A 26,245-nucleotide genomic window follows, 5' to 3' on the forward strand; every position below is an offset into this window, starting at 1 on the left:
TGTAATATTTGGGCAGCCTGAGAAGGAGTTGACGAACTCTGACTTCTCCCCTGCCACCCTGGGAGACGTCCCAGGGATCCCGGGCGCCCGATTTTTCGGGGCCTCAGGTGTCTCCGAAGGATACACCGTTTTGAGATTTGGCCAAGAACTCCCCAGTTCGTTGGCACCCTTAGATACTTTCGGCTTGTGTCGAAAGCGCGCAGCGATTGTCTTTTGTGGTTTTGTCTTTGTCTTGTTGTGTACTTTTCTTTACCTCCTTTTACATCCTGAGGCAAAGATGGGGCAATCCATGGTAACCCCTCTAAGTCTCACTCTCGACCATTGGCAGGATGTCCGGAGCCGAGCCAACAACATGTCGGTCGAGATTACAAAGAAAAAATGGATAGCACTCTGCTCCTCTGAATGGCCAGCTTTCAATGTCGGTTGGCCCAAAGAAGGAACCTTTAACCTTGATCTTATTTCACAGGTCAAATCCCAAGTTTTCATTCTAGGACCCAGAGGACACCCAGATCAAGTCCCCTACATCGTGACTTGGGAAAATCTAGTCTCTAACCCACCCCCATGGGTCACCCCTTTCTCCTCACTTAAGCCCTCTCCCCCTTCTCCTCTAAGCCCCTCACCTCTCCCATCTGCACCCCTTGCTCCCATTCCGGCACCATCTACCCAAAGTTCTAGGTTGTACCCTATATTAGATAAGTCTAAACCCCCAGCCTCAAGCAGGTCAAAGTCGCGAACGATCCTTCCACCCGATGAATCCACCCTGATGGACCTGATGACAGAGGAACCCCCACCCTATCCACCCCAACCTCTTCCAGCTCCCCATTCAGATTCCTCCGAAGAAGAGGAAGAATCACCTGTCGCCGGTGCCCCTCCAGACCCATCCCCCATGGTGGGGCGACTCCGGGGACGCCGAGAACCCCCAAATCTGGGGAAAACTTCAAAAGCCTTCCCCTTGCGCCAGACCGGCGGCCCTAATAGTCCATACCAGTATTGGCCATTCTCCGCCTCTGATCTTTATAATTGGAAGGCTCATAACCCTCCTTTCTCTAGTGACCCAGTTGCCTTGATTTCTCTGATTGAGTCTGTTCTAGTGACCCACCAGCCAACCTGGGATGATTGTCAGCAACTTCTCCAGACTCTCCTCACCTCTGAGGAGAAACAAAAAGTGTTACTGGAGGCTCGAAAAAATGTTCCAGGGGATAATGGGCATCCCACTCAACTACCAAACCTGATCAATGAAGCCTTTCCTTTGACCCGACCAGATTGGGACTATAGCACTGATGAAGGTAGGAACCACCTACGTCTCTATCGCCAGTTGCTTATAGCGGGTCTCCATGGAGCAGGGCGACGGCCCACTAATTTGGCTCAGGTAAGACAGACTATCCAGCGGGCGGAAGAAACCCCGACCGCATTTCTAGAAAGGTTGAAAGAGGCTTATCGAAGATTCACTCCCTTCGATCCAGATAGTGAGGAGCAGAAAGGTAACGTCTCCATGGCATTTATCTGGCAATCAGCCCCGGATATAAGAAGCAAGTTACAAAGGTTGGATAATCTGCAGGACTATTCCTTGGCAGATCTACTGAAGGAAGCAGAAAGGATTTTTAATAAGAGGGAAACTCCAGAAGAAAGGGAAGAAAGAATTAGGAAAGTGCAAGAGGAAAGAGAGATGAGATACAAAGAGGAATTAGATAGAAGGGAAAGGGAAAGAGATCGAAAGAGAAATAAAGAATTAAGTAAAATACTGGCCACGGTCACGCGGGCAGAACTAAAGGAGAATAGGCTAGGAAAGGAAAAAGGGCGAAGCAGGCCCCTCGTAGAGCATGACCAATGTGCCTACTGCAAGGAAAAAGGACACTGGGTTAAGGACTGTCCAAAGAACCCAAAAAGGCTTCCCAACTTAAGGAAGTACCCAAACCGAGCCCCCCAATTGCTGGCTTTAGATGATGAAGATTAGGGGCGTCAGGGCCAGGAGCTCCCCCCTGAGCCCCGGGTAACTCTTCGAGTGGGGGAGCAACCGATTACTTTCCTAGTAGACACCGGAGCCCAACATTCGGTACTAACCCAAGCTCCAGGGCTCTTGAGCAGCAAGACCACATGGGTCCAAGGAGCCACCGGGTGCAAATCTTACCGATGGACCACCAAAAGAGAAGTGCATCTTGCCTCAGGTAAAGTCTCCCACTCATTCTTACATGTACCTGACTGTCCATACCCACTACTAGGAAGAGACTTACTAACTAAATTGAAAGCCCAAATTCATTTTGAAAATGGGAAAGCCTCAGTCAGCGGACCAAACGGGGCTCCTTTACATATACTAACCTTTAAATTGGAAGATGAGTACTGACTATTTGATAGCACCCCACAACCCGATCGGAACATGGACTATTGGATTACTACTTACCCAGAAGCTTGGGCAGAAACCGGGGAAGTGGGGATGGCAATACGCCAGCCCCCTATAGTGATTCCACTTAAGACTACTGCCTCCCCTATTAACATCAAGCAGTACCCCATGTCAATGGAGGCTTACCAGGGCATTAAGCCACACATCCAGCGGCTCTTAGACCAAGGCATTCTAACCCCTTGTCGATCGCCCTGGAATACCCCCTTACTCCCAGTTAAGAAGCCCGGGACTAAAGATTACCGGCCAGTTCAGGACTTAAGAGAAGTAAATAAAAGGGTAGAAGATATTCACCCCACGGTGCCTAATCCCTACAACCTCCTGAGCACCCTGCCTCCCACTCACACCTGGTACACAGTATTGGATTTAAAGGACGCATTCTTCTGCCTAAGGTTAAGCCCCCAAAGCCAGGCCCTCTTTGCATTTGAATGGAGGGATCCTGAGAAGGGGCTCTCTGGGCAGCTGACCTGGACCAGACTACCGCAGGGATTCAAGAACAGCCCGACACTCTTTGACGAGGCTTTACACCAGGACTTGGCCGACTTCCGGGTAAGACACCCCTCCTTAATAATGCTCCAATATGTGGATGACATCTTATTGGCAGCTACCTCTGAGGAGGAATGCCTGGAAGGAACGAAAGCGTTATTGCAAACCCTAGGGCAACTAGGGTACCGGGCATCAGCCAAAAAGGCACAAATTTGTCAAACCAAAGTTACTTACCTTGGCTATGAGCTACGTGATGGCCAAAGGTGGCTGACCCCAGCCAGAAAAGAGACTATTTCAAGCATCCCAGTCCCCAAGAACCCCAAGCAGCTGCGGGAATTTCTAGGGACTGCAGGATTTTGCAGACTATGGATTCCTGGGTTCGCGGAAATTGCAGCCCCTTTGTACCCACTGACAAAACAAAACAACCCATTTACTTGGACTGAGGAACATCAGATGGCATTTGATCAAATTAAATTGGCCCTCCTGTCTGCCCCTGCCTTGGGTCTGCCAGATGTCACCAGACCCTTCGATCTGTTTGTAGATGAGAAACAAGGCTATGCTAAAGGAGTCCTAACCCAAAAATTAGGACCGTGGAGGCGTCCTATAGCCTACTTGTCCAAGAAATTGGATCCTGTAGCATCAGGATGGCCCCCTTGCCTTCGGATGGTGGCGGCAGTCACCATCCTAATTAAAGATGCCACCAAATTGACTCTGGGACAGCCATTAACTTTACTAACACCCCATACCATCGAGGCCATTATTCGCCAACCTCCCAACCGCTGGATTTCTAATGCCTGGCTCACCCACTACCAATCTCTGCTGCTGGACAGGGACCGAATCCAATTCGGCCCCGTTGTCACCTTAAACCCAGCAACACTCCTGCCCCTTCCAGGAGGACCTACCCCCCATAACTGCCAGCAGATTCTTGCAGAAACCCAAGGAACCAGACCAGATCTCACAGATCAACCTATGAAGGACGCAGAGCTGGTATGGTACACTGATGGAAGCAGTTATCTACTTGATGGGGAACGACGGGCGGGAGCAGCTATCACCACCGAGTCAGAGGTAATTTGGGCAAGTGCACTACCGGGAGGAACTTCAGCTCAGCGGGCAGAATTGATAGCCTTAACACAGGCATTAAAACTAGCTGAAGGAAAGAAACTCAATGTGTATACAGACAGTAGGTATGCCTTTGCCACCGCCCACATTCATGGAGAAATTTATCGACGGCGAGGATTGCTAACTTCAGATGGAAAGGAGATCAAAAATAAAACTGAAATTTTAGCCTTACTAAAAGCCTTGTTCTTGCCAAAGAAACTAAGCATAGTACACTGTCCCGGTCACCAGAAGGGGGATCACCTGGAGGCAAAAGGGAACAGGCTGGCAGACGAAACTGCAAGAAATGCGGCTCTAGGACCACAACTCCTAGTGACCACCCTATTGCCACAAAAGGTTAAGAAGTCGCCTGAGGACTTCGATGAACACTGGGTCTATGAGGACCCAAATTTGGACATTGTGCAACACCTAGAGGCCACCTATAACCCGGCTGAAGGCACATGGGAATACCAGGGAAAAACTGTAATGCCTATCAAACACACCAAAGAATTAATAATGTCCTTGCACCGACTTACTCATTTGGGAGCTAAAAAGATGAGAACCCTCTTGGATCATGGAGAAGGAAATCTATACCTGCCCCACAGAGACTCAATCATCAGGCAAGTCGTGAGAAATTGTCAAGCTTGTGCTCAGGTTAACGCAGGTAAAATAAAATTTGGGATTGGAATCCGGGCCAGAGGGCACAAGCCTGGAACCAGTTGGGAAGTCGACTTCACAGAAATCAAGCCTGGTATGTATGGATACAGGTATCTTTTAGTTTTTGTAGACACTTTTTCAGGATGGGTAGAAGCATATCCCACTCGGCATGAGACTGCTAAAGTCGTAGCAAAGAAGCTACTGGAAGAAATCTTTCCAAGTTATGGTGTACCTGGGGCCATTGGTTCAGATAACGGGCCTGCCTTCACCTCCCAGGTAAGTCAGTTAGTGGCCAGTACATTGGGGATTAATTGGAAATTACATTGTGCTTACCGACCCCAAAGCTCAGGGCAGGTAGAAAGAATGAATAGAACTATCAAGGAGACTTTAACCAAATTAACGCTTGAAACTGGCACTAGAGACTGGGTGCAACTCCTGCCTTTAGCTTTGTACAGGGCCAGGAACACCCCTGGCCCTCAAGGACTAACCCCCTTTGAAATTCTGTATGGTGCCCCACCACCCACTGTCAATTTCTATGAAACTGAGATTTCTGCTCTATTCACCCCCACCCTGCAGACCCATTTGCGTGCATTGCAGTTAGTCCAAAATGAAGTCTGGAAGCCCCTAGCGGCAGCCTATAAGGAACAGCTGGAGAAACCAACAGTGCCACACTCCTTCAAGATAGGAGACACCGTCTGGGTCCGGAGACATCAGAGCAAAAACCTTGAACCTCGCTGGAAAGGACCTTACACCGTCTTGCTGACCACCCCTACCGCCATCAAGGTAGACGGCATTGCAGCCTGGATCCACGCAGCCCACGCGAAAGCGGCACATCCACAAGACTCCGCCCCAACACCCCAGGAATCAACATGGAGGTTATGACGCACCCAAAATCCGCTAAAGATAAGACTTTCACGTTGTTAATTATCTTAGCTTTGTTTCCTGTGATGCCCTATGGCAGTCCGCATGTATCCAGAAATCTAGTTTGGTCGATTCACAATATTGAAACTGGAAAGAAATTAGTCCTGGCTCAAGGGCATCATGCCCTAAACACCTGGTGGCCGGACTTAACTTTCGATCTTTGTAAGTTAGCTGAAGGATCTTGGGAACACACTCAGAAAACCAAAGGGGACTCCTATCCACCCTGCAGATTCCGATCTTGGTATTTTTGCCCTGGGCGCACCAGAACCTACCAATGTGGGGGGCCAGAAGCCTACTATTGTGCCTCATGGGGTTGTGAAACTAGTTCAAATGGGTATTGGCTCAAGGGAAAACCTAGAAGTGACTACGTGCAATTTTCAGAAACAACCCCAGGTGAATCTAATGTAACTATCAGATTTACCCAGGAAGGAAAAAAAAACAAATAGCATGGCTCCAAGGATATTTATGGGGAGTTCGCCTACACACTCCGCAAGGCGATCCAGGGCTCCTATTCCGAATTCAGGTAGAAGCAAAAGAAACAAAAACCCCAGTAGGCCCCAATTTGGTTCTTGGAGACCAGTGGGTACCCTCAGTCCCTGAATCGAAAGAACCCTCCAAGACCGTACCCCCACCTACTAGCCCTGCGTCCACACCATCAGATAGCGTCCTTCCCAGAAGCCCCTTTGTTGAATCTCCTCCTCTGGGCACTGGGGATCGGCTGTTGCGCCTAGTCCAAGGAGCATTTCAAGCCCTCAATTCCACCAGTCCAGACAAAACCCTAGACTGTTGGTTATGTCTAGCCTCTAGCCCACCTTATTATGAGGGAATCGCCACCACAGCTGGCTGGACGAATAGTAGTACCCCTAATAGCAAGTGTTCCTCCCTACCTAGCTCTAAACTTACAATCCCTGAAGTCAGTGGGCAAGGCCTATGTATAGGCAAGGTACCTAGGTCACATTACTCCCTTTGTAATCAGACCCTCCCAACTCAGGACGGCCATCAATATATCTGGGGACCTAGCGGGACCTACTGGGCATGCAACACTGGACTAACCCCTTGTGTGTCCACTGCCGTTTTAAATGTCACAACCGATTTCTGTGTATTAGTTCAACTGTGGCCTAGGATATCCTATTTACAATCAGAGTATGTTCTGAGTCACTTAGAAGGCCAAAAGAGGTACCCCCGGGAACCCATTAGCCTGACCATAGCTCTGTTGCTAGGAGTAGGGGGAATTGCTGCAGGAATCGGTACAGGAACAGCTGCAATAATACAGGGAAATCAATACTTATATCTACAAGCCGCCATGAATGAGGACCTAACTGCTATGGCAAAATCTATTACAGCCCTGGAGAAATCTCTTACTTCCCTCTCTGAGGTTGTGCTGCAGAACAGAAGAGGACTAGATCTATTGTTCTTGCAAGAAGGAGGCCTCTGTGTAGCCCTAAAAGAACAGTGTTGCTTTTATGCAGATCATACAGGAGTAGTCAGAGAAACCATGGAAAAGGTAACAGAAAGATTAGCCAAACGGCAGAGAGAACTTGAGACACAACAAGGATGGTTTGAACATTGGTTTAGTAAGTCTCCCTGGTTGACTACCTTGCTATCTACTATAGCTCTTCCTCTGATAATTTTAATACTAATCTTCACCTTCGGGCCCTGCATCTTGAACAGACTAGTACAGTTTATGAAGGATCGACTTTCCACGATCCAGACTATGGTCCTTACTCAACAGTACCAAATGATTAAGCAGACTGATGAATACTCTCCATAACCGAGGCGGAATGAACAAATGGATATATGATTCTATCCATGATAAAGAAAAAGGGGGGAAATGAAAGGCCCCAGCTCTTTGTCTTAAACCCATGACCTAGGACACTCTACCAAACCCCCCCCCCGGGAAGGTTGCACGGCCTACCTGGAGGTCGTTAAACTGATAACTAGGTTAAGAAAGAATAGGGCGGTTGGGAAAGCATAGATCATCGGGTCCCAGGGAGTGCCTAAACAATCAGGAACTGATAAGCGGGAACCAGGAACCATAAAAATACCAAGAATACCAAGTAATAATTGTGGATTTTTTTGGGATATAATAACCTTACCCTTCAAGTAACCTATGTGCTGTGTACGTGCTGGATTCAAAATAACCAATAGGAAACCTGTTGCTTACCGCGCGCGCGAAACCTGCCCCTTTACCCTATAAAAACCTGTACCCCAAAAAGCCCGGTGTGCCACATAACCGAAGCTCCGGCTGAGGTTTTGCTGCGCACCCGCAGGCGCCTGTGTAACCAATAAACTGCCTCTTGCTTTTGCAGCCAGTGATTACGTGGGTTCTTCCTTGGACAGGGGGGCGTAGGGTCTTTCAAAAGGATTGTTACAAATATAGACAAGATCTTTTCACAAACCCCTATTCATTGGACCTTCTTACTGAAAGAGAAGAAAAAGAAAATGCTTAAAATATTAATTTATCATCCTAATAAAATAATTTCTTATGCTTATTGAATTTCTACTATTTTTTTAAAAAGTTAATTTACATATATTATGCTTTATACAATTTGGTTTAAAAATAACTTATTTTAAAATACAAACTTCCATTCCAAATTTTAAATTTCTCTTTAAAAGCCAAATTTGATTAATATGAAAACATCAATGACTATATTTTAATTAACCATAGTAATTAGTACTGACTTATTATATTAATTTTATTCTTGTTTTCCAGATAAAGTTTTTAAAATATTAGATTTACAGTGATATGTTATTAAGCTGATGTTCCCCAAACTAAAATCTTCTCAATAATGGTCTCTTACAAACTTATATAATAATAGCAATTTAATTAAAAAATGAATTATATCATTTAATATTTTAAAATTAAATAAATATGTTTACAGTTTTTGTATTACTCTCTACATTAGAAAGTAAACTTAACTATGTTTTCAGAGAATGTTCAGAAGATACTGGCTTATTTAAAGTCTAACCATATGGTAAGTATTTTGACACCTTCCCCTGTTAGGGGTTGCTGGCTCAGTTGTGGCTTGACGGTAGCTCCCAGAAAAATGTTCCGCAGATACCAAAACTCATGCAAAAGACTTTATTTTATGGGGAAGGATAAGGTCTGCTGGGGTGGAAAAAGAAAAAAGAAGAAGAACATGGCGCATGTCTTCTCCCAGATATTGGAATTTCATGGGCTGGGAGGAACCAATTGTGGAGGAGAATTCTTGCAGACTGACTGATGGATCAATAACATGTTAGAATGTAACATGGGAGGCAGCAAGATGGCGGCAGCATAAGCTGGAAATTAAGCAGACTGACAGGTGATGGGGAGACTGTAAATTCCTGTAATGGAAGAGATGTGTGGAACGCAGATTGACAGGTGGTGGGGAAGTGGGAAATTCCTGTAACAGGAGAGAAAGGTGGCTCTATACCTTACATTCCCCAGAGGGGATGGAAGCTCTTGGCATGTCTGTGTTTCATGTTTCAGATGTGATATTAAATTGTGCTACTTAATTTATATTAATCCAAAGATTAATATAAAATAAAATAATAATCAGATAAAGAGGCTAAAGATGGCTTCAGAATTATGGTATCTTCCCTATATTTTGTGAAGAGACCCACTTAGAAAAAATTAGTACACATAAAAGATTGTTTTGGAGGTTCCAGCAATTATTATTAACATTTATTAAATTTTCTAAACTGCTTTCTAAAAATAAGTCCAGACATATACATATTTTGCACATACACAATTATATTGTTCATTTTAAAGCTTATAACATTGAATTAGATTGCACACTACTACAGTATGCTTTTGCAGCAATACTTTTAATTCCAGGTTTTTTTCTTCTATTTTATTTATCCAAAACTTTATGCTGGACATTTGGACTATTTTTACTACTTTAAAACAAGTTTATTTAACATATTCATACAAAATGTCTTTATACATAAAGATTATCTTTCCATAGAACCCTTAAAATACAATTGCTGGATCAATGATATAAATTTTTAAGATTTTTAAATAATGTACTAAAATGCTATCCTGAAGTTAATTTAGAAAAATAAGACCATTACCTCTATAACAAATAGGTCATGAGACTAATTTTCAAAGTCTCTACTGACTACACTTTATAGAGTTTTAACTCAGTCCACAATTATAGACAAAATCAAATCCTATATTTGGTGGAAACTGGACCTTCCCTTCTTGTAATGTCCTTTTCAAGTTAACAACATTGACTTCAACAATATGTAACTTAATTAATCTTTCTGTTCAAATAGAAATGTTTATTAAGTCACTACTTTTTTTTTTCTTTTTGGGGGATGCTGGGAATTGAACCCAGGGCCTTGTGCATGAGAGACAGGCACTCTACCAATTGAACTATATCCCCAGCCCAGGTCACTTCTTATAGTTTAATTATGTGTGCAATGCTAGGCCATTGTCTACAATTTAAAGTTAGTAATACTCCAGTTTAGTGTAATTTTTTTCTACAATTTAATTTAAGAAAAATAAAAATATAAAGGGGGAAACAGATCACTATGTAAACCTACTTAATTTCAAAAAATATTTTCTAAAAATTATATTAGGAATTTCACTGCTGCTGAGTGATACATGGAGCAATAGAATGCACCAGATTTTACAATAAGATTTTAAATCTCCAACCACAATATTTATATGTTAGCTTTATTGAACTCTCAGGTAAGTGAAATCTGTAGGAAATAAGTTGGGCCCATTTTCCAGATCCATCTTTAATACATCCAACAATGTGGACTGGAGAATCAATCCTAATATTTACTGATGATATTCAAATGATGGAAGGTTTTGTAGAAACTCACATTACACCCATCCATGTGAATGGATTTGACTCTACTGGCTGTAATGGAACAATATCTATATGCTGGTTCCATGACACACTCTGGTTATGTAGATGTAGCCTATAAGAAAAAGACAGCATAAGGAGTACCTAGGACAACCAATTATACTGGTCCTTGGAACTTTGGATTATGTTCAATTATTAGAATTGGACTTTCTCATATACAGTTAGTCATTTTTATGAAATATCCACCTATATCTTACTCCCTTAATTGTTCTGCAATAGAATCTGATGTCTTTGCTAAATGGATAAAATAGACAAATGTCTTGACAATGCTACATATTTCAAAGGTGATGGATGTTTTTGGATTGACCTTCAAAAATTGATGAAAGACAGTTATATCAAAATATCTTTAGAAGATTCAAAGCCAGAAAGGCTTTACTTGTCAACATTGCCACTAAATGTGTCACTTTTAATTCTAAAAAGAATTTGCAAAAAACCATATTTAATCTAAATCTTTAATGCTATGAAAGATCTAAGAAAATAGGCAACTAATTGAACCCTTTAAAACTATTTTCAGTATATAAAATAAGATTGAATGTACAGACATTGTGATTTTTGAAACTCAATGTAATTTGGACTATTCTCTATTATTTGGATATTACTTTTCACTGCTGTTAACCATTTAATAAACACCAAATTGGAATCCAACAAACTGATTGATATTACACTAGAAAGATGAATAATTCACATTTATATTCTCACAGTTATTTCTTTTATGATAATTTGGTTCATATATATTTTAATATAATCTTTTAGGTTCCTATCTGTTCCCACATTCACTATATCTAGGGGTATGATTTTTTCTGTAAAATACTATGACCTCTGAAAGTTAAGTATTAATAAAATAATTGAGATTAAATTAAATGCTTTAGCAGCTACTATTACAAATATCAGTAATGAGCCTTTTGCTCTCAAATTTAAACAAAGTCTTAAATGCCATAATGACTGTAAGCTTGTATGTTGTTACAACTAAATATCATACTTCCCAATGGGACTAAGAGATAATTAAATATAATCTAATGGACATTTGACATAACAGTAATAATAGCCTGGGTTTTGTAAAATCACATTACTACCTTAAGGATATTCAAAAGAATTGATCTCATGGACTCTGCATTTCTGGTTGATCAGATATTTACTAAATTGAATGGTATAATATTGAAATATATTTGCTATTGATTCTTTTTTTGTCATGACAATAGGTTGCCATACTCTCAGAACCAAGAGGCAGGACCTCAGAACAGTTCTCAGAACCAAGAGCCGGGACCTCAAAGCAACTCTCAGAATCAAGATCTGGAGCCTCAACATAACTGCCCATCATTTGAATTTTAAAATATAAAAAAGGGGGAGATGTGAGAAGTCATTATTATTTAGCAGAATCAGGCTAGGTTGAGCCATGGGTCACAGATGCCTGGCTTCTAGGAACTGTCAGGAAGCAAGCAGTGTTGCATGGGGTGGTTCTGTCTCCTTCCAGAATATTCCCCCTTAAGAGAATGGCTCCCCCAACTCCACTCTATTCTGTTCATTACAGAGGCTTCTTCAGTCCTTGTCTCCTTTACCTGTATATTATAAGTAAAGGAGAGTTGGGTGAGTTTTTGTAAGAGCCAAGAGCTCTTACAAAACATCATTAACATCATGATGGGTCAGACCCATCATGACCCCTCTCATTTAGAAAGAGTATTGGCTCTTGTGTGTTCATTAAGTAGATAAGTTTTTGGGGTAATTGAGTAATGTACAGCCAACATCCAACTCTGGCAGTTCACACTTCTCTCATCCACATGGGATGTGGCAGAGAGGACCCCCACAGAGAAGTAAGCATCTTGTTATGCTTCATGCTTATCTCATTGTAATAGGACTCTAACCTTTGAGCTGTTTTTCAAGTTTATAAGCTGAAGGTAAAAGATAACATATACCTAATACCTGTCCATAGTTCTAAATGTGTCTGGTGGATCAATCTGCATTTCTACCCTAGTAGGAAAGGCCAGATTTATATCTCTCTGTGAATTCATTTCAGCATTTCCAATTCAACTTTTGTAAGTTTTGGAACTTTGGAGATCATTGAACTGTTTATAACATCATACTTGTTCTTTTATTAATTAATGATTTAAGTAATATGTTTTTATCATCTTTCAAGTTTAACATTATTTGTAAGCATATCATAATTTTATCTTTTTAAAATCAAATTTTCACTGCCTAAATTACACAAAATGTTGATTAATAAACCACAATGTATAGAATTTAATGCTTTCTCCCTCTGAATGATTTACACCACTAAAAAAGTGGATGTAGTACATTGCTGCATGACTTTGGCTTCTGGTGTCTTCAATAACTGTACAATATTATGTTGATAAAGATGTGTCCCAAGAGCACTGGGTAGTAGAAAAGTTGCTATAGAATAAAATGAAGTAATCAGTCAAGGAAATGATGTTGTGTTTAATGAACTTTTAAAGAGCTGGATTGCTGCTTTTAAATTAATGGACCTGTCTTTCCTACTCTCTTATAAAGGAGATAGTGCTTAGTAATGTGTAATAGGGAGTTCTATCAGCAATCTTTTGTGCATGAGGATAGGAAATACATTCCTTGTGATCAAACTGAGATTTTCAACTCCCTTTCTTCCTTCACACTTCTCAATAGTTAACTGCTTCTGTGCTGTGCTCCCTAGCACTGCCCCAATACCTAATGGAGTACTACTTATACTGTATTGGAGGTGTTATTCTCAGTTTACTTACATATTCTACAAGACTGTGACTTTTGGCACAGTGTTTCAGGTTAAGATGCTGGGAAAAGACCAGGGATGTGTGAGGGGCTGAGAATTCCTCTATCCCTCTTGCCCTCCTCCTCAGTCTTGGCCAGCTGATCCCACCATGACCCCAGGCTGCATCCAGAGCCAGTCATAGATTTCCAGTATTAGTCATACATTATCATTCTGCCATTCAATGGAACCATGTTTATCACATGATTTTCTTCAAGCCCTTAATCAGAATGAGCAAATATTTAAAAATGGGAAATTATTCAAGACATTAAAAAGTTATGTGATATAATTTTAGTTGCTGCTGATCACAAAATTCCAACTAACAGATTGATGCTCTCTTGTCTCTCAGATTATTTTGCTGCCATGCTTACTAATGATGTCATAAGCCAGAAAAAAAGAAATAAAAATGGAAGGTGTAGAACCAAACTCATTTTTGTCCTTGATTCAGTATGCATATACAGGCCACAGTGAATCAAAAAGAAGATAATATTAAATTTCTGTAATCTGCATCTTGCCTTCTTTAGCTTTCACAGGTTATGGAAGCATGCTGTAAGTTTTTAATAAAATAGTTCCACCTGACTAACAGTCTTAGAATCTGTTCTTTTGCTGATGCATAGAGTTGTACAGGTTTGCATATAGTGGCTCACAATTACTTTATGGAACATTTTATGGAAGAAATCAGAAGCCAGGAATTTGTGTTACTGTAAGCCAGTGAAATACAAAGCTCTTGACCAATGATGTCATGAACAGTCCAGATGAGGACACAATATTGAATTCTTTTTTACTTGTGTCCCTCAGGATTTGGAACAGAAACAGATCTCAGTAAACTTTTGGCTTTTATTAGGTTACCACTATTCTCTTAACTCAAACCATGGTTCCAGAAAATTTTGCTCCTGGGTACAAGGAATATCTTGTTCCTTCTTTCTACATTGGGCCTAAATTATCATGGAATGTGCTCTTTGATTACAGGTTAGAAATGCACAAGAGCAGAAGTTTCATCAAGAAACTTCATTCACTATGCAATCACTGTGTTTGTAATGAGAACATTGTGGTTTGAATTTGGAGGTGGTAGCACAATCTAAGAGCACCTTCAAGAACCAGAAGAAATGTTTTCATTTCAAAGCATTTGTGCCATTGTTTTCTGGTATATGCTGTTAGATTGAATTTTCTGGAAATGTTTTACCAGTGGATTTCACTTTCAAAAAGTGATCCTCTTTAAAGTTTCACTCTGCTTCAAGATGTTGGTTCTAATAGAAACAGAAGAACTCTTATGAGTCTCATTTTTATATTTTGCCAGAAATCATTTTTGAATGTGCTGGCTGAGAACACCGTAGGTGTGCTTACCAACGTAGTTTCAGGAAGCAGTTTCAACCTGTATGTTCTCACTCTGTTTTAATTCAGAACACTGTCAATTGAATTTGGATGAATAAGCACAAAGCAAATGTGCTTTTGAACACAAGGTTTCCTGCTTTCAATTCAAAGAGTTTGTAACATTGAAACAGGCAGTTTCTTTGAAGGGGAATGGCACTTGAAATGAGTTTTCTGAAAATGTGTCACAAATAGATTTCAGTGAATCCCTGCAAAATTGATGTTCTCTGCAGTCCCACCATGTTCCCTGAAAATGGTGCTCCCAGGTATTAGGAACCACTTGCTACCTCTGTTCTTACATTGGGTTTGAAACATGCTTTGTGCTGTTTGAAAACAGCACAGTATTTCCAAACAGGAAGAAGTTTCAGAAAGAAGCTTCAACCTGTGTGCCCTCACTCTGATCTGGATGAGAACACTGCTCTGGTTTGAATTTGGATGAGGTAGCACTAAGGGAGAGCACTTTCAAGCATCAGAAGCATTGGTTTAACTTCATAGCATTTGTTCCATTGCCACTGGTATATGTTGTTAAATTGTGTTTTTTAGAAATGTTTAACCAGTGGATTTCAATGAGACTTTGAGAAATTATTCCTTTACAAAGGTGCACTCTGCTCTAAGAAATTGATCCTAATAAGAAGCAAGAGCTCTCTTGTAAGCCCAGTGTGTATTTGGGGCTTGAAGTGATTTTTGAATGTATTGGCCAAAAACACTTAATAAACATTTAACAGGAGCAATTTTAGCAAACAGCTCCAATCTGTATGCTCCCACTCTGTTGTCAGTGAGAACAGTGCAGTTTGAATTTGGATGAATAACACAAAGGAAAAGTGTGCAAAAACACAATGTATAACAATTTCAAGTTGTTTGTAACATTGAAGGAGGCACTTAATTTGAAGCAGCAACTGCATATGAAGTGACAGTTCAGAAAAGTTTCACAAGTGGATTTTAATAAACTGGGCAATTGATGTTCTCTGTAGTACCATCATGGTCTCAGAAGACAATGCTCCTCGGTACAAGGGATATCTTGTTAACTTTGTTCCTACATTTCTCCTGAAATATCCTGGAATGCATTGTTTCACTACAGCTTAGAAGTGCCTAAGAGGAGAAATTTCAGTAAGAAGCTTCATTCTGTGTGCACTCACTTTGTTTGCATTGAGAAAATAGTGGTATAAAAGTGAATGTGGTAGATCAAAGCAAGAGCACTTTCAAACACCAGAAGAAATGGTTTATTTCAAAGCTTTTGTAGCATTGGTAAAACATACATGCTGTTAAACTAAGTTTTCTGAAAGTGTTCTACCAATAGATTTCTTTGAGACTTGAGAAACTGATCCTCTTCAAAGTTTTACTCTGCTCCAAGAAGTTTGTTGTAATAGAAGCAAAACCACTCCTATGAGTCCCACTTGAATATTTCACCTACACTATATTTTGAATGTTCTGGAACACCATAGGTGTGCTTAACAGTGCAGATTCAGCAAGCAGCTGCAAGCTGTATGCCCTCACTCTGGTTGGAATGGGAACTCTGTGCTTTGAATTTGGATAAATTTTACAAAAAAAATGTGCTTTCAAGCAGCAGAAGCAATAGTTTCACTTCAAAGCATTTTTAATATTGGCAACTGGTTATTCTGTTAAATTGTGTTTTCTGAAAAAGTTTCACGAGTGGATTTCAAGTAGACATTGAGAAATTGTTCCTGAAATGATTTTTGAAAGTGCTGGCCAAAAACACTTATTAAGTGCTTAAGAGGAGCAGTTTCAGCAAGCATCTCCAACCTGTATGCTCCCACTCTGTTGTCAGTGAGAACAGTCTGATTTGAATTTGGATGAATTAGCACAAAGCAAAAGTGCTAACAAGCTTGTAGTATAACAATTTCAAATTGTTTGAATAATAATAATGTACATTTTTAAGTTGGGGCTACATGAATATAACACAAAACTGAATATATAAGAATGTATATGCAAATATGACATCGATAATTGGACATTTAAGTCAAAATACCTGTAAACACTCACATTAGTATGCACGCTTTTATGTAAAATTAGGTTTACTTATAGTGCTAACATTACAGTGAGTGTTAACTTTTGATGATATGTTAAGTGGCACACATCTTTAATCCCAGCAGCTTGAGAGGCTGAGGCAGGATCATCAAGAAATCAAAGCCAGATTCTGCAGCAATGATGCATTACGCAACTCAGTGAGACTATGTTTCTAAATAAAATGTAAAATAGCTCTGGGGATATGGATCGGTGGTTGAGTACCCCTGAGTTTGATCCACAGTGAGAAAAAAGCAAACAAACAAAAATAGTGTTAAATTTTTTGTTGTATAGGGAATAAATATGTACACAGAGTAAAATAAATATTCATAAAAATGTACAGGTGAAAATATATATAAAACAATATATAAACTTATATGTTCTGAAACTTGAAGTGTATACTGAGAGTCGTGTATATATATATATATATATACATATATATACTTTTTTTGTATATATATATATATATATATATATATATACTTTTTTTCAACTGTAGTATGCCTGGTTATGAAGAAAAACTGAAAGCATTACCCCTTAAAACTAGAAGAAGGAAGGGATGCTCCCTTTCACAACTTCTATTCAACACTGTTCTTGAAACTCCAGCCAGAAAAATTATACAGAGAAAATAAAGGGATATGAAGACAAAAAGAAGAACTCAAATTATCACCACTCACCAATGACATGATTCTATATTTAGAGCCCAAAAATTCCACCAGAAAACTTCTAGATACCATATATCAATTCAGTAAAGTAGCGGGATATAACACTAATATAATATCAAATCTAATGCATTTTTATTCATAAGTGATGAATCCTCTGACAGAGAAATTAGGAAAACTACCCAATTTACAATAGCTTCTGAAAAATCAAATACTTGGGAATCAATCTAACAAAAGAGGTGAATGACCTTTACAATGAGAACTATAGAACACTAAAGAAAGAAGTTAAAGAAAATCTTAGAAGGTGGAAAGATCTCCCATGTTATTGAATAAGGAGAATTAATATTGTCAAAATGGTCATACTACCAAAATGCTATACAAATTCATGCCATTCCAATTAAAATCCCAGTAATGTACCTCAGAGAAATAGAGAAAGCATCATGAAATTTATTTGGAAGAAAAAGAAACCCAGAATACCTACAACAATCCTTAACAGGAAGTGCAAAGCAGGTGGTATCAAAATACCAAACCTTCAACTATAGTACAGAGCAATAGTAACAAAAATGGCATTGGCAAAAAAAAAAAAAAAAAAAAATAGGTAGACCAATGGTTCAGAATAGAGGACACAGAGACAAACTCACATAAATACAGTTATCTCATACTAGATAAAAGTTCCAAAAACATACAGTGGAGAAAAAAAGCCTCTTCAACAAATCCTGCTGGGAAACTGGAAATCCATATGCAGCAAAATAAGACTAAACCCGTCTCTCTCTCTCTCACCCTGCACAAAATTCAACTCAAAATGAATCAAAGACCTAGGAATTAGACCAGAGACCCTACACCTACTAGAAGAAAAAGTAGGTCCAAATCTTCATCATGTCAGTTTAGGGTCAGACTTCCTTAACATGACTCCCAAAGCACAAGAAATAAAAGCAGGAATGAAAAATTGGGATAGATTCAAACTAATTTTTTTTTCTCAGCAAAGGAAACAGTCAACAATGTCAAGAAAGCCTACAGAGTGGAAGAAAATGTTTGCCACACACACTTTAGATAGAGTACTAATCTCCAGAATCTATAAAGAACTCAACAAACTCTACACCAAGAATGCAAGTAATCCAATCGACAAATGGGCTAAGGAAATGAATAGACACTTCACAGAAGATCTACAAGCAATCAAAAAACATATAGAAAAATGTTCAACATCTCTAGTAATAAGACAAATGCAAATCAAAACCACCCTATGATTCCATCTCACCCCAATTAGAATGGCTATTATCAAGAATACAAGCAACAACAGGTGTTGGCAAGGATGTGGAGGAAAAGGTCCACTCATACATTGCTGGTGGGGCTGCAAATTAGGGCAGCCACTCTGGAAAGCAGTATGGAGATCCCTCAGAAAGCTTGGAATGGAACCACCATTTGACCCAGCTATCACATTTCTTGGCCTATAACCAAAGGACTTAAAATCAGCATACTACAGTCATGTAGCTACATCAATGTTTATAGAAGCTCAATTCACAAAAGCTAGATTGTGGAACCAACCTAGATGTTCTTCAATAAATGAATGAATAAAAAGCTATGGTATATATACACAATGGAATATCATTCAGGCATAAAGACAAATAAAATTATGGCATTTGCAGGTAAATGGATGGAGTTGATGAATATCATGCTAAGTGAAAAAAGCCAATCCCCAAAAAACAAGGACTGAATGATTTCTCTGATAAGTGAATGGTGATACATAATGCAGTATGGAGGGGAGGCAAGAACAAAGGTAGGATGGATAGTATGGAGGAAAATGAAAGGTGAGGAAGGGGTGGGGGAAAGAAAAAACTAATAGAATGAAGCAAACATTATTACCCTATGTACATGTATGATTATGCAAATGTGACTACTTCATGTACAACTAGAGAAACAAAAGTTGTACTCCATTTGTGTAAAATGAATCAAAGTAAAGTAAATGTGTGATAACAGATTTAAATGTAAATAAAGAGTAATATTTTTGTAGATAAAATCCTGTGAAAATATGAATGAAAACATAAAAATATGTTCTGAATTAGGCAAGAGTATAATGTGAGTCATGTGGACACTATTTTTAAAATTGAAATGTGTGGATATATTGAATAAATGAATATATACTGTTATATATGCAAATATACCATTGATAATTGAAAATATAAGGCAAAGTACACATAAATATGCATACTAACCTACATGATTTTGTGTAAATTATTGTTAGCTATGGAGTAAGTTTAGAGTTACTTATAATCAGGGTTAGAGTAAGGGTTAATTTATGAATATGAGTATTAGAAAACATGAATATTCATAAGAATGTGGGCATGAAAATTTGTATGAAAATTTATGAACATACATATAATCTGAAAAAGTGTGGGCTGGCAGGGAGCCAAAGGGTGTGCTTGTTATGCCTGAAGAAAAACAGGAAGCTATTACAATTGGCTACATGTATGCTTTAGCTTGTGATTGCTTGACCTTTAACAGGATTGGGTGGACATATCTGATCAAAATTGCTTATGCATGAGACTGCTTATATATAGAGGGTGTTATCCAAATAAAAAAAAGCTCCTTCATGAAAATCAGAGGTGTACGTGTCTTTATGTCCCGCTGGACGGCAACAAAAAAGGGGAATGGTATAATGTAATATAAGCACATATTTTTTAACTTGGGATGCATGGATATAGCATATCAATGAATATGTTCTAATGTATATGCAAACGCACCATTGACAATTCAATATATAAATCAAAATACAGACCAATACATATATCACTATATATGCTTGTATGTAAAATTAGGCTTAGGTATCAGGGTAAGTTTAGGTTTAGTATTATGTACTGGGTTGTTTTCAGGTTAGGGTGAGGGACTGAATATTTATATCAGGAAACAAAATTATTCATAAGGATATACCTGAGAACAAAGGTATGAAAACTTACAAAAATATATAGATTCTGGAACAGGGAAGGATATATTGTGAGTCATATGAACACACTTTTACTTTCTTTGTGGATGCATGGATATATCATATTAATAAATATGTACATATATATGCAAATGTACCATGAATAATTGAGTATATGTTAAAATTCAGATAAATAAACATATGACTATATATGCTATTTGTAAAATTAGGTTTTACTATAGGGATAATGTTCAGTGTAGCATTAAATTTTCAGTTGGGTTAAAAATTAGGTTTAGAGAATAAATATGTATATCAGAAAATAGGAATAGTCATGAGAAAGTTTGAGTAAAAATAGAAACAATACACATATAGACATGTTATGAAAAAGGAAAGAGAATAAGATGAGCCATGCATTTACACATTTTTATTATGGGATGCATGAGCATATCATATAAATATAGAATAACATTTGCAAATATACTATTGATATTTGAATATATATCAAAATACACATGTAAAATTAGTTTTAGTTATAGGGATAAAAAGATTAATATTAATTGTTGAGTTGGGGTAGGATTAGAGTTTGGGAATGATTATGTATATGAGGAAACATGAATAGTCATAAGAATCATACACACTTTTTTCAGTTGAGGCTACATGGATATAATTGAAGGCATACTATCATATATGCAAGAAACATGAATATACACATGAACCAAAATAATTTTTTTTTGTGTGGTGCTGGGGATTGAACGCAGGGCCTTATGCTTGCAAGACAAGCACTCTACCAACTGAAATATCTCCCCAGCCCAGTATTACATTTTTTATTGTTTTCTGCATATGGTTAGGGATTGAATATATATATATATATAATGAAACATGAATATTCATATATATTTCCATTTGAAAATAAGTATAAAAATGTATATATGTTTTCAAATAAGGATTCATTTAATATGAGAAATAAATAGATATATTTTAGCCTTGGGAATGCATGTATAAATACATATGTGAATATATAATTATATGTATGCAAATATATCTTTGTTAATTGAAGGTATAAGTCAAAACACACATAACTATCCTTATTTCAATATATGCACTTATGTAATTTGAAGATTAGGTATAGGAGTAAATTTCAAGTTAGAATTAGATTTGGAGTTGTGTTAGGGTTGGGGTTAGGGAGTGAATATGTATATCAGGAAACATGACTTTTCATGAGAAAATAAGACAACTGAAAATGTATTTCCAGTGGAAGATGATTAATACAAGTCAAATCAGAATACTGTCACTTTGATAGTATTGTGGCAGATATCAATATGTGCTATCAATATAAATTATATAATTATTTAGGTACAGACTGAAGAGGAAATAAGTTAACTCATTACTGTAATTAGTAGTAGAAAACATCTTCATTAATTATTGTATGTACAACTTAGAAGTTCATAGGTTCTTTAGGAGAGCTTTGGTAGCAATAAATCCTTACTTTTTTGAGAAGCTTCAAGTCAAAAAAAATTTCTGTTTTGGTATAATATGAAGAAATCTTAATTTATTAGTAGCTATTTTAATTTTAGCTATGTTATAAAGTATAAAATTTATCTCTGCCTTTAAAACTTTTCATGCTTTTTTTCATTACTTCCTATTCTTTTTATAGTTACCTGATTAGTTAGAAAATCTATCTAGTGCACTCAAGTATATAAAAGCATTACTTCTAGTATATTTGGTCTCTGTCATACATAAGGTTTTGTGCTGGCACCAATTTTCTGACATCAGGAGACATAGCATTTTTGGAGTTATTTTGTAATTTATGGTGTTCTGTGAAGAATGAGTACTGAAGTGACTATGTTTTATTGAATGTTTGAGAAGCATGTGTGATGACACTGAAGTTCCAATGTGTCTGACAGTGTAATTGGTGTAACATCTGGTAAAATTGCCTTTCTCCCCTTTGTAATGGAGAGGCAGTGTTCTGATTGGTGCACAGCAAATTTAAGTAAAGTTTGTGTTTCATAGGATTATGAAACACATAGGCACTATTTTCACTTGATGTTTAATGATAGATTATGTTGTCTTTTGACATGTACTTCAACATTTTCTCGGCCCACATATATGAGTAGTTACCAAGTTGTATACAAGAACAGAGTTCACTGATTCTTCCTTCAGAGGACAGAGATGAGACAAATGGAAAGAAGTTGTAGGGAGGAGAATTCTAGATTAATTGGTATCAAGAAAGATTTTTAATCAGAGTGTTTCAACAATCTGAAACAGTCTAACTAGCTCTTTGATATTGGGGTGAGTTTAGTAGTGCTATGTGACTACCATTCCTACCTGCCTCAGTGCTTGGACTAATGGAATTGGAGGTCTGATTTTTTGATAAGCTGACTTTGTGGTGTGATTTTTGGATCAGTGTTTCAAGGCAGATGGGGATTGGGTTTAAAGAAGAAAATGAAGCCCCTTCAAATAAAAGTGAATGTTTCAGGGCTGGGGCAGTGGCTCAGTGGTAAAAGAGCTTGCCTAACTGTGTTCAATTCTCAGCACCACATAAATAAAGTATTATTCTCATTTACATCTTTTTATTTTTTTTGGCGGTGCTGGGAATTGAACCCAGGGCCTTGTGATTGAGATGCAAGCACTCTACCAACTGAGCTATATCCCCAGTCCCCCATGTACATCTAAAACAATACATAAAAAAATTAAAAAGCTTTGAAAAGAAGTGAGTGTTTCTTCTTTCAAAGGTCTTTATATTGTGATAGGCAGTAACAATATTTGGTACTGATACTCATTATGATTCCACTTCTGTCCCCATAAAGTATACCTATTGAAGCTATTGATCTTGTGAATAGAGGTATTTTCCCCCTTGAATTACAGAAACAATAATTAAAAATTGGTATTTTGTGACCAACTGGAAAGAAAAATCTTATAATACATGGGGGTAGGACAAGGCCCTTCTGCTGGAGGCTATGGCATGTGGCTAAGTTTTGCCTTCCTCTCTAACCTTCAGCTGGTCCCTTCTGCCCTCATGTGGGGTCCCTGTAAATGCTAGTGGACACCACTCACCAGACTTCAGTGCACAATAAGCTCCTGTAGAGGTGGTCACTGCCCACATATCTCCATCCTTGCACATGTCACACTCTTCACTAACCCAAGGCCTCAGATCTGTTACCACAAATGCTAGCATGCTGGGTTCTCAATAAATAGTGGTCTTAGCTGTCATGGTTACAGCAGAAAGCATTGTTGTCAAGCTTTTGCACACACTGTGCATCTCCACACTGTACGCTGCCAACACATCATCTCCACAAGGCAGGTCCCATCATCACCTCTTTCCTCTTATTGACAAAAACACAGCAAGAAAAGGAAATGAGCTTGTACAACTTCCAAGTGGTGGGGCTAGGATAGAGCTTAGGAACCCCTGAACTCACAGCCCAAGCACCATGGCCAGTATCATTCAAAACACAAGGTCCCCAAAGATGAAAATGACTGGAGATGACAGAGTGAAATGTAGATGATGAGGAAGAATGCAGATGGAGAGTCTGAGACCAGAACTGACAGACCCATGAGAAAAATCATTGAGGACCCCATATTAGCACTGGAGAGGCAAAGACAACTTATAAGTATGCAGCCTCAAGAGAGTTGCATGCTCAGAGGATGACGGTTTTGCTGGATGGGCAGAAATGGAGCCAAAGGAGAAAGGTTCCAGGAAGAAAGGTGATCTGACCTGCCATATCATGTTTATCCAGAACACCAAATTTTCTGCCCTTTATGGTGTCTATGACTGTAGTCTCACATGAAGGCTGAACTCCACTCTCCTCATTTCCCCTTAAATCAACAAAACTGAATGCACAAGGAGGTATGCAACTGATATCTGCTGAATGTATGAGTTAGTTTCAAGCAGTTCATTTTCACCATGGAAGACCTTTATGGCCGCCTTAATATAATGTTGCTAAATGCATAATTGAAACCCACAGTATTTAAGTCTCATGTCTTATTATTTGGGTGTGGTGAAATGTTGGTTTGCTTCTCTCCCTCAGACTCATTTGTGCATGCACACACACACACACACACACACACACACACACAACTTACTATTGAATGTTCAATATATCTTTGGGTTTCAATGAAGTAGCTCCTTCAAGTCCTGTTCTATCTTGAATGCTGTAATTTTTTTCTTTTATCAAGTTGTCAGAGTCAGCAATCTCATTATTTGTAAAGAGAGTAAATATACTTTACAGTCCTCTGTTGCCAATACAGACTTGAGAAAATAAAGCACAATATCTTTGAAGACACTCTCAACTCCATTGTTGACCATCAAGCACCAAACCTCCATCAAACTACAGGCCAGACAAGAAAAGTCCTTGATTTCTCAGGGGCCATGTCTGCATGAACAGAAAAATCCTCAATCCACAAAGATTTCCTAAAAGACATGTGGTCAGGGCAAGGGTAGGGGGTGGAAAAGTTCCCCAGTGGTACTCTTGGCTCAGGCTCTGCTACCAGAAAAGAGATTCTTCCAGAAAGAATCATTTCAGAAGATTACATGCATGTATATGTATGCCTGTATACACATCTCAAAATCACATATATACTGTAAATTATACACAGTTTGTATTTATATAACTTATTTAAAATAAATTTTAAAAACATGTGTAATCTCTGTAGTTCAGCATAGAAGGCTGAGGCAGGAAGATTGCAATTTCTTTTTTTTTAATTGCAATTTCAAAGTCAGACTTAACCCAAGAACTTTGTATCCATGACAAATGGCTGTTTATGCACACCCTAGAACCAGCTTGTGCCAATAAATGTTAGTTGTCAATACTGTTAATGCTATTACTATTAGGAAGCTTCTGTTGCACCTCTCTGTGTCCAAAAAGTTGAGACAGATCCCCAGGAGGAGTTCAGAACAGTATCAGTAGTTTTAGAAGAATGGTGAGGATAACACCCAGTATTTTTCCTTTAAAATATTAATAAGAAACAAAGTGAGTGGTAGAAACTTAGTAAGGCCCTGAGCAAATTAGGAAGACAAGTCTCAAAAAATAAAATGTGCTGCATGTGTGGCTCAGTGGTTAAGCAACCCTAAGGTCAATCTCTGGCATCAATAATTAAATAACAAGGGGAGAAGGACGAACAAAGATACTACTCAACAAGCTACAATGTGTAGCATTTATCTGGATGTTAATTCAATCAACCGGTTAAAGGGAAAAGTACAATAGTGGTTGAAATGCTCCTTTTGCTCCCTTTCTGTTCATCCAGCCAACCTGCCATCCCCAGTGGGCATTACTAAAAAAAGCATTCTTATCCTTTAAAATTACATGTTGAAACTGTCGAACATGCAATCCAGAAGTAGTGATCTCTATTATAGCAGGGACCCATTACATGGAAATATATCTCACCATGCTTTCATGAATTTTTAAGTTTGTTCGATAAAAAATAAAAGAAAACATAGAAGAAGCTTAGGAGTCAGCAGGTCCTACAAAAGGATTGATGCAGGGCATCCTGGGAAGGATGACTATCCTATGATCCCAAGTAAAGCAGGAGTGATAATCGTCCAAGTAATGGATGTGGACTCAGAATGCCTGGGTCCACATCGGGTCCTATGAAGATATGAGGGTGCTGGAACCATCCCTAAATAAAGAGAAGGTGCTAAAGGACAGAGCTGTCCCATGCACTAAGTGCCTATTTAATAGGTACCTTCTCATGTGTCATGTCAGGAGTTCTATGACAATGTCCCTCAGTCCTATTACTAGGGATGCTACTCCTGATACCTTATAATGAGTAAAGCAGCCTAAGGAGACTTGTCTGCGAAGAGTGAGGCTCCCAGGCCCAGGAGGTAGGTCCGGGCCCATGGGAATGTTGCAGAGGAAGGCAGCCCAGACCAGGTGGTAGATGTAGATTGAGGGGAACCTCTAAGAGGGGAACTGACCAGCAAGACCTCCCCACTGGGTGAGTCTTCCCTGCTGGGTGAGGTTTTCCCACAAGGATGGTAAAACAAGAGACACAGGCACAAACAGGCCTTGCCTCAGCCCACAGCCTAGTTCCCCTTTGAATGACCATTGGTCAACAAGTGGAGGCACCTCTGCCCACTATCAGGGAATATACCCCACCTGAGGGTCATCACCCCTAGAG

General features: G+C 39.0%; 1 protein-coding gene and 1 pseudogene across 1 annotated transcript; both read left to right on the forward strand.

Annotated features, from left to right (window-relative positions):
- The first annotated feature begins 270 nt into the window (after window positions 1-270).
- On the forward strand, window positions 271-5,515 carry LOC124975422 (uncharacterized). The gene is given in 1 exon segment (XM_047538153.1): window positions 271-5,515. A coding segment is annotated over 1 exon segment (5,238 nt). The 5' UTR covers window positions 271-277.
- Window positions 5,516-6,857: 1,342 nt separating this feature from the next.
- On the forward strand, window positions 6,858-13,988 carry LOC124975423 (kelch-like protein 5; annotated as a pseudogene).
- The last annotated feature ends 12,257 nt before the right edge of the window (window positions 13,989-26,245 follow it).

Source organism: Sciurus carolinensis, unplaced genomic scaffold (genome assembly GCF_902686445.1).
Source record: "Sciurus carolinensis unplaced genomic scaffold, mSciCar1.2, whole genome shotgun sequence".
Lineage (NCBI taxonomy): Eukaryota > Metazoa > Chordata > Mammalia > Rodentia > Sciuridae > Sciurus > Sciurus carolinensis.